A 10,576-nucleotide genomic window follows, 5' to 3' on the forward strand; every position below is an offset into this window, starting at 1 on the left:
CGTTCTTTGTAATGCTATTTTCTTACACTCTCTTTGTACCTCAGGGAATAATTATCCTTGAGGTTCAGGGCCTCTGCTGTAGCCCTAGCTCATTGTTTATGTCCTCCCTAAATTCTCCTTCATTCATCAATAACTGGCCCTGTCACACTGATTTCCTCTCCATAATGAACCCCACCATCAGTGTCTACATTACCAATCCTGCTCAACATCATGGCCTTTCCTCATGCTTGGTGACCTCCTCCTCTACTGCACCGCAGTTGTCTGCTCCCATAGTCCCACTCTAGACACTGTTATTACTGGTAACTCTTCTGTTTCCTAAAGCATCATTCCAGGAATCACATTTTGGACATGTCCAAAAGTGAATTCATGATCTTACCACACACTCTCCTACTCAATTATCTGTCCCACCTTACAACTGATCCATCTGGGTCATCACACACAGTCCTGTGGATTGTCCTTGTGCAGCTCCAGGAGGGTTAATTCATATAACCTACCGTGTTGATTGTGCACTCTGGAGTTCAACAAGGTGGCAACCCTGTTTTCCAATTTTCCCTCTTCCAGGAAATAGTATATCTGACTATGTAAGCTTACAAGTCAAAAACAAAAATGATAAACCTAACATTCATATTAAAACCACCATTAGCTCCCACTCATTTAATCTCCTAAGTAGGCCTTGAATAGATCCACTTCTTACTAACCATCACCACTACCCCAATCCAAACTACCATTATTTCTGAAATGGACTTCTAACCAAACTCTCCTTATTCACTCCTACTTTTTTCTAGTTCTTTCTCGTCTTTGGAGCCAGAGTAATATTTTCAAAATGGTAATTGTAGTAACTTTGAACACATTAAGTTTCTTTGTATAGAAGTAAAATTCCTTCATATGGTCTAGAAGGCCTCACATGATCTACCCACTAACTACTTCTCCTTATCTTGGATCATGCACTTACTTAGCTCCAGACCCACCAAACTTCTCTCAGTCCCTAGCTTCTCTGAACTCTGTCCCATAGCAGGAACTTTCCACATGTTATTCCCTGTGTCTGGAATCTCTTCATTTCCTTCTTTATTATTCAACTTTACCAACTTCTGTTTATTCTTCAGATTTGGGGGATAATTATCTTTTTCCCAAAAAGGCACTCTGGATTCCATTTACCACATTAAATCCTACTACAATGAGATTTCACTGCACTATATATCTCTCCTTCTTAGTTCTTTATCACAGTTGCAGTTTTAGATTTATTTTCTCCTTGATCATTTGATTATGTCCCCACTAGAAGAGACATGGGGCCCATGTCTATTTTTCCTCATCATTGTCCTGCCAGCAACTTGTACAATGCCTGAAAGGTATCAGATGGTTGTTATATTATTTTGTTAAAGAAAAAAAATACATTCTCTAGAGCCCAATAATGTTTACAGTCACAGATGAGAATGATCAGACTAAGGCAACTATGGGAACTTACAGAAACTGTAACACTGATAATGATAATTATGGTTTAAAAGGGAACCATAACCTCAGATACTAGGACACCAAATAGAAAGCAAATCTACCCTGAAGGGAGGCACCCATGCAGAGTCCTGAGTGAAGAGGCACATGTACGGCACCCACCAAGAGTAACATTTAATAAATGATGTATTCACTCACACGCGCGCGCGCGCACACACACACACACACACACACACACACACCCCTATCTGGCTGACTTTCAGGTACCTTAAATTCAAAATTCCCCAAAGTAAACCAGCCATATTCACACACACAAGAAAGACTCTAAGCTGGACATGGTAGAATGTACCTATGGCCCCAGCTACTCAGGAGGCTGAGGCAAGAGGATCCCTTGGTCCAGGAGTTTGAGACCAGCCTCAGGAACATAGCAAGACCCAATTTTTTGACGGGGGTGGGGGGGTGGAGAGAAGAAGGAGGAGGAGAAAAATGTTCTTCCATTTGAATCCTCTATTTGTGGATTGTGATGCATCCCTTTGATAAGCTATCCTGAAACTTGGGCAACATCCTTTATTCATGTTTCTCAAACACCACATCTTAAACCATCATGGAAATCAATCCAACTTAACTGCCAAACATATGTCCACTTCTCTCCATTCCTTCAGCCACTAATTAAGACCCATATCATAACTGAATTATTACAGATATCTCAGAACTGGTTTTCCTGTCTCTGCACTCAGGCTTCCCTTTTATCCATTCTTCACACTACTATCAGAATCATCTTTTTAAAATGTCAATCCTATGTCATACCCCCTGAAGTTCCCTTTTGCCTTTCCACTAAAATCCACGCTCTCTAGCCTGATGTAAACTGTCTTTCTCATCTGACCCCTGCCTACCACCTATCTCTAACTACTCTACCCAGCACCTGAGTTCCAGAAAATTGAGTTATCCAGAATGTTCCAGGAGTGGTCTCAAGGTTTCCTCACACTTTCATGGCCTTCCGTATGCTTCTCCCTTTGCTTGCAATGCTTACTTCACTCCCAGGTTTCATCCACCCCTACCCACATGTTCCAGGGTTCCCTCCACTAGAGGACCTTCTGTGAGGCATGGCTCCCACAGAACTGCATGCTCTGCTTTATCATACTGATCACATTATTTTCCTCCCTGGTCAGCCTCAAATTTATTTATTTTTGTGTGGTGCAGAGGATTGAGCCCAGTGCCTCACACACGCTAGGCAAGCCCGCTACCACTGAACTATAACCCCAGGCCCAGCCTCAAAACACTTTAATACCTTGAGGATAGACACTATGTCTTATTGATCTTTGTTCTCAGTCATTGGCATAGTAATTAGGTATTCAGAAACTATTTGACTGAGTAAATTAACAATGAAAGTGTGAACAATGACTTCTAACAATGACTTCTAATGATTTTTGTTGTTATTGTTTTTCAGCCCAAGCTTCTATCTGGTTGCATCTATACTCTTTGTCCTGATGCTACTGTTTTTCACGATTCTAGTTCTGAGCTACTTCCAGTATATGAGGGTTTATAGATACTATATTTATAAACCACTTAACAAACCACCAGGAAAACAAAAGAAAAATTAGTTTATTCTGAATATGTATATGAGGAAAGAATGTATGTGTGTGCGTGTATGTATACACACATATATATGGCTATATTGAGAGTGTATGTTTAACCAAAAATACTAAATAGAAGCCCAAAATATTATCAAACTCAAAACCCAAAAAGTGTTCTTAAATTACCCATAAACAGAAATATTTTTATATATAGTATATTATTAAATTTAAATATTTAATGTGTATTAATTTGAAAGATATTCTATATACTCTTATAGGGCATTTAAAAAATTAAGTTTGGCTATTATAATCCTAAGTATAAATTAAATATTTGTAAAAATGAAAATGTCAAATATTATTTTGCATGAAACTTTATATGATTGTAATTAATGTAATATAATGTAATGAAGGACTTAATAAAAGTGTGTGAATTTAAGAAATCTTTCTTAAGCAGATTTCAGAAGTTTTCCTCATAGTAGATTCATATATGAAATGTAAAAGTATTATATTGAAAACGAGGTAGCTGACACTCTAAGTTTTATTTCTAAGTTTTAACATTTAAGTTCAATGCTTAACATAAACTTCTTAATTTGTCCAAATATTATTGTATTTGTATTTGTATTTGTTAGGGTTCAACCACAGAAGCATAACCAGAAGGAGGTGTGTGTGTGTGTGTGTGTGTGTGTGTGTGTGTGTATGCAAAGAGATTTATTGAAAAATAATTGGCTATGTGATTGTCTGAAATCTGCAGCATAGGCAATCAGGAATAGATCACAGGCAAGATGAAACTCCAAAGGCAAAGACCTGTCCACAGATCTACAGATTAGGAATAGGAATAAGATAGGGATACCTGCTACTCCTTTCTGTTTTGAAAGTTCTGACATTATCATAATGAGTCTAAACACTGGTGGGGAGAGAAAGATAAAAATTCTTTTTAAATAACAAGATTATATGCCTAAGAAAACCAAAATTCAAGTTTTTCCAGACTTGCAGATTGCTGAGAAACTATTGAGAGACATAGCAGTAAATAGCTAGGCAGAGGAACCAGGTGTCTCAGTAGTAGCTTATAAAGATTATCATCAGTAATGGAAGGGAAGACATAATTGAACAATAAACTAAAGACCTGGGCATCACAGGGCTTCAGAAATGTTTGAACACAGCCAAGGCATGTTATGGGAAGGTTGGAAGCCCTGATATGGAAAACCTGTGATCCTAAAGCATCACTAAAACATTTAGTGTTAGCTCTCCTCTGCAGGTCAGGAATAACCGCAGAAGAGGTAGTCACAGAACTGTGTCATTAATATTCATGGGCAGGTAGGTAAGAGATGCCTGGTAGTGATGCTATACTTTCAGAAAGCCTACATTACCATAAAGACATGAGCAGCCATGGGGACTGCTCAACTCGTAGGGAGTAAAGACAAGAGAATGAGGTGTTGTTAGAACAAAAATTGTTGGTTATTCTATAAGGTTATTGATTAACATCTATTTTTTAAAAAAGATATGGAAGAGGAGACCCAGGGAAGTTGTCCCAATAAAAATTCATGGTCCCTTGCAAAGTATCCCAGACCTGAGTAAAAGTTCAGATCCAAAACTCATTGACTGAAGAGGTGGCAGGGGCCTTATGCAACACTGTGGCAAATGGAGGCACCTGAAAAGTCTCCCAAAAAACTATGACCATTTATTCAGGTGACTGTATTGGGGAAAGGGAATAACCAGACATTTTTGATGACTATTATACACATGTCTGAGTTGATAATACTCAGAGGCCCTAAGTGTCATCACTTTCTCCTTTAGAGTTAGGGCCTATGAGAGCCACAGTGGCTTCTCTCCTACAAGAGTCATTGTCTCAGTCTTCAACTGCACAGTTGGAATTGATATACCTAGAAGTTGGAGTAAAGCCCCCATGGGGACTCTGGTCTATGAAGTAGGAGCAATCACAGTGGAGAAGACCAAATGGAAATCTCTATTCTGCCCACACACACACACACACACACACACACAGCTTGACAAAATGAGAAAATCATTATTATTTTCCAGGGGCTAGGGAGAGGAAGGTAGCAGAAATTAATGGTACAATTAGAGACCTAAAAGATACAAGGTTGTTGGTCTCTGACATATCTTTATACTTGCCAGTCTTGACCCTTACAGAAAATGGGTAAATCGTGGAGAATACCATCAACTCCCACAGATTTAATCAAGTAGTAGCACCAATTGCAACTGGTATGCCAGATGTGGTAAACACTGCTAGGGCATGTTTGTCAGACTCCAGGTATATGCTATGCAACTGTCAACTTGGAAAATGTGTTATTTTCCATCCCAATGAGAGAAGAGTATCAGAAATAGTTCATATTCCCAGACAATATTAAATTATCTGCCCATTTGCTAGAATTCTAAAGTATACATCCTCATATAGATGATGTTAAGACAGCAAACCAAGTTCATGTTTGACCTGATCATCACATTAGGGTTGCAATGATGTTGTAGGCCCAGGTCATGTTGCACCAATTAAGAATGAAGCAGTTGGGCTGGGGTTGTGGCTGAGCGGTAGAGTGCTTGCCCAGCATGTATGAAGCCCTGGATTCAATTCTCAGCACCACATGAAAACAAATAAATAAAATAAAAGTACTGTGTCCAACTACAACTAAAAACTAAATATTTTTTTAAAAAATGAAGCAGGGGGATGGGATTGTGGCTCAGCCGTAGAGCGCTCACCTAGCAAGTGTGAGGCCCTGGGTTCGATCTTTTGCACCACAAAAAAATAAATTTCAATGAAGATTATCTCCATCTTATCACCAATATGAAATAATTTTCCTGGAGAAGCATAAAATTGGCCAATGAGCTATGCTGAATTCTTACCACATAACCAGGAAAAATTATATGCCTTGGGTGAAGCCATCACCTGCTCCAGATATGGTATAACAGTATTGGCCTGGGTAACTTCCACAATTATTATTATCAAAGACCTTGCTAATAATATACACTTGCATTTAGACAAACTTGTATAATTACCAATGGCTTAAAAAAATCACCCTATAACTAAAGACATCTAATACAAAGAATATCATTATCCTTTGAATTTTCCAATTCTGTTATCTCCTCAGCTGGCAATTTTGAAATGGAAAAATCAACTAAGAGCTATTGGAGAATTCCCCCCAGCGCCACCTTTTAACACTGGCTAGCTGGCAACCTGAGCTGGGTTCACAAGAGCTGGCTGCACCAATAACTTAAGAAAATGGCAAAAGAAGCATGCAACACACAGAAATTCCTTTTGCTTGCAGGAATCAGGGATGGTTCTCAACTTTAAGGGTCCGTTGGAAAGAGACAGCTTGCACCTGGATTCTTTATTTTTATAGAAGACAGGGGAGCTCACAAAGGGAGGTTCAATGGAATGTTCTTTCCAAATAAGGCAAGGGGCCAGGTTTCAGGGGATTGAGTCTAGCCTTGTGATGTCTTAGGTCAGCAGATTGACATCTTGGAAGGCCACACCCATCTCAGGTGCTGTGTGGGATCAAAGGCAGAGCTAGCGTGGGGTGCGGGGGGAACCATGTTGCACAGCCCAGTCAGGGAAGCATGCGCTCAAATGCTCACAGCTCTCACACACAGCCCATGGCTAGCTCATGACAGGACTACATGTCCAACCAAAGTACTCAGTGTAGTCAACCAATGACAACTGATCTAGCAGAGAATGAGCCAGGGGGTCTGGGAGAGGAACTGAGGAACCTTCCTCACGATGGATCCAAAAGACCAGCAGTACTCTGAAACACATAAGCCATTCTTCACTTTATTAATTTAGTGGAGGTAACAGAGTTTTATATAGCCATCTGTAATAGCCAGCTTCCAAGATGGGCTCCAATAATCACTGCCTCCTGGTATTCACATCCTTGTGTAGCCTCCTCTCACATTGCTCCAGAGTTGTTTAACATGACCAATAGCATGAAGCAGAAGTGATGGATAAGATTGTAAGACACTGTGGTTTCCTTCTTGGTCATGCCTCTGCTTTTTTTGCATCAATTGCTCTGAAAGTAATAGCTACCATGGCATGAGCAGCCCTACCAAGAGGCCCATGTAGTGATACTAAAGCTTCCTGCCTATTATGATATGGGTAATCCTGGAAGCTGATCCTCAGGCCCCAGTCAAGTCATGAAATGATCATAGCTGCACCAATATGATGGACTACATACAACTCCACCAGAGACTGAAGTTAGTTGAAAAATACTCACTTAAACTGTTCTGGATTCCTGGACCCTAGCAACCATGAAATAATTAGTGTTTGTTTTAAAATGCTGTGTTTAGAGTTAATTTGGTACACAATAAAAACAAAGCTTTAAATTTTATTTTCCTTTATCATGGCTTGGACACCTTATAAGTTACCAATTTTTTCCATTTCAAAATTGCATGTGACTGTGTGTTTAAGCACCCCTAGGTTTAATCCCTGGTACCAAAAAAAAAAAAAAAAAAAAAAAAAAAAAAGTCACACCATAACTAAAGACATCTAAGACAAAGAACATCATTCTCTCCTGAGTTTTCCAGCTCTGCCTTCTCCTCAGATAGCTGACAATTTTGAGGGACTTCCTGTTTTCTATCCTGTCAGCATGAATTCAGCCAGGCTTCTTCATTATAGCAGTAGCAGTTGATCAGTTGCAGTGGTTAGTTTCTAGCTTGATGTTTTAAAATTTTTTCAGGAGCAGCATCATTATGCCTCTTGAGAAATACCAGCAGTTCTCCTCTTCAGAACTTTGAATTCCAAATGCAAAAATGTTTAAATTCTAACCTCTTTCCTTTGTTCTTTCAGGCTCTGATACCTTAGTGATCCCTTTTTGTCTTTTTAGCTCTCCAATATCCAACTTATAACTTTATATTTTCCTTTTATAATCAGTCTTCTGACATCTCAAATATCTTCCTATTATGCTCTATTACTGCTCATCTCCTTCAATTTAAATTATAAATTTATGAGGGACAATATATATTCATAATACATTATCTTCCATAGGATTATAAGCTTCCTGAGGATAGTAAAATTTCTGTTTTATCATGGATGAAATAGTGATACACAATGGCTGACACATAATTTTATACTTGTTCAGTGACTGAACAATGAACAATGAATGATTTCTCTTACTGTAGATCAATACCTCTTCTAATTTTTATGCCCCTTTTTTCATCTCTCTCTACGTAATCTTGCCTCGAAATTCATTGAGAAAATCAAAGTAAACCAGAAAATAACATCTCCATTTCCCACATCCAATATTCCTAGCCTGCCTTTCTTCATCCTTCTATTCCATCACTATGCACCTGCATGTGACTTCTATGTTGTCACTATGGATGAAGCATCCCTCCTACCAAAGGCCAGCTCCTCCCATTAGCTCCCTAGCTCCCTCCCCCTTTGTTGCCCTTGAAAATCTCCTTCCTCCTAAATAATAATTTCTTTCTCTTTACATATAAATGTGCTCTGAGTACCTTCCATCTTTAAAATACCTTCTTTCAACTACACTGCCCTATCTAGCTATTGCCCCAAGTTTTAGAGTTGTCTCCATTAATTTGCTTCTCAAATCATTTCATTAAATCCCAGTCCTCCATGATTCTGCTCACCAGGCTATTTATCTCTATATTGCTGAGTCCCAATCTTGTGACTACTTCATTACTATGTTCTTTCCGATTTCCTTCCTGTCCCCATGGCTCCTCTTCCACCTTTTCTTGGCCTCTAAATGGTAAAGGGTCCTAGAGCTTTGTCCTTGGAGATCTTATTTCTTTCTATTTACATATATCCAGTCCTAAGTCTTCAAAGTCTATTTATAATGGCCATGACAATACTTTGTTTATGCAAATGCATCTTTGACATGGATATCTAAAAGACATCTCTAAATTAATATGACCAAACCATAACTCCCCCCCAACCATGTTTCCACATATTATAAATGGCATTCCCATCTACCCAGATGCTCAAGGCAAACATCTAAAAATTCTCAAAGTCTCTTCCCAACTCAGCAGCCAACTCATTAGCAAGTTCCATAGACTGTACCTCCAAAATATTTGAATTCTAATTTTCTCAGTCTCCTCCACTATTAGCAACATCTAAGCCACCTTCTGAATGCACTTCTGGAATAGCTTATTAATTGGTTGAACCAATTAGCTTTTCCCACATAACCACTTCCCAAACATTGCAATTTAAAAGATTTCCCACATTCTTTGGGGCATTGTGGGTGTTTCATATGGTTGCATGTGCTCAGCTAAAGCAGGATGGACTCAGATAGCCTTACATATTTCACTGGTTTGATATCAGCTGGTGGGTAATGACTATGTAACCTGCATCATGAGGTGGTGATCAGCTAGAAGGCAAGCCCCAATTCAAAAGTGCTTTTCAAGTCTCTGTTGCATCATATTAATTAATGGACCAAAGCATGTCATATGCCAGCCCAGAATCAGGGGAGACACCAAAAGTCTTGTAATTTGGGACATTGGTTATTTTTACAATCTACCACACTGATCTCCTCTTTGCCTCTAAAACACAGCAACCCAAGTAATCTTAAAAATACACTCCTTTCACCCCCTTATCCAATCTCTCCTAAATCTTCACTTTAAATCAAATCCTATCATGAATTTAAAAACCCTTTCAGGATCTGGTTTCTGACTACCCATCCAATTTATTTCATACCATAGCTTTCTTGCCCATTAGCTTTGGGTCACAAAGGTCTCTTGTTTCCTTGAATACAGAAAATACTTTAATACCTTAGGTCTTTGTATTTCTGTTTCCCTTGACTGATATACTTTTTCCTCTGAATATGTGCGGGGCTGATTTTGTCATTAAGATTTCATCTGAGAACTCACTACAAAGTCCTTCCCCCGTGCAGCCAGTCTAAGATCATTCTCTATCATTTTAATTTTCTACAAAGCACTGATACTTTGCTTGTGCTCCCACCCCCTCCTGTTTAATCACTGCATTCCTCAGAGCCTTACAACACTGTGTGACATATGTCAGGCACACAACAAACATTTGCTGAATGAATGTACAAGCGCCTTCTGTTTCCTAGGATTCTGCTAATCTACGAGTGCAGTACTATTCCCATTGGTCAGAAGAGTCTCACAAAACGTAAATTCCACCCTGAGAATTAACTGGATACGTGTCACACCCCACCCTACACCAGCAAATTGCCTCCTCTATTTCTTCACTCCTGCCCTGGGCGGGGGGAGGTGTTCGGAGGAATTTGGAAATTTTAGGATCATCACTTTAGTCTTTTGTCACATTCCGTTGACTTCATCAGACTCAATGCGACGTTAGCAGGGGCAGAGGTAGCGCTTGAGAGCTTTAAGGCAGCAGAGTTCACCGCTTGTCAAGGACGAACAGCAAAAAGGATCCGAAAGCAGATCCAAAGCAGTGCGTGCTGGAATCTGTAGTTTCCCAGGGAGATCTGCTGAGGCTCGGGACCCAGAAGCATGCTGGGAGTTGTAGTCGAGACTGTAAAGACTCCGCCTCTGTGCTTTCAGTAGCGAAGGGGGCATCCCGCTCTGCATGCTGGGAATTGTAGTCTCTGTGGGACCTCGCGCCTCCAGGGTGGAGA

General features: G+C 39.6%; 1 protein-coding gene across 1 annotated transcript in view; it reads left to right on the top strand.

The window, feature by feature from the left end:
• Positions 1-3,047, top strand: part of CATSPERE (catsper channel auxiliary subunit epsilon) — a gene marked incomplete at both ends in the record, with an annotated part of 194,608 nt that extends 191,561 nt beyond the window's left edge. Inside the window, one exon of the mRNA XM_081298205.1 lies at positions 2,894-3,047. Coding sequence (XP_081154331.1) covers positions 2,894-3,047 — 154 coding nt within the window. The remainder of the gene's footprint in view (positions 1-2,893) is intronic.
• Positions 3,048-10,576: the final 7,529 nt, after the last annotated feature.

Source organism: Spermophilus citellus, assembly GCF_964194105.1.
Source record: "Spermophilus citellus genome assembly, chromosome: 6".
In the NCBI taxonomy this organism is placed as follows: domain Eukaryota; kingdom Metazoa; phylum Chordata; class Mammalia; order Rodentia; family Sciuridae; genus Spermophilus; species Spermophilus citellus.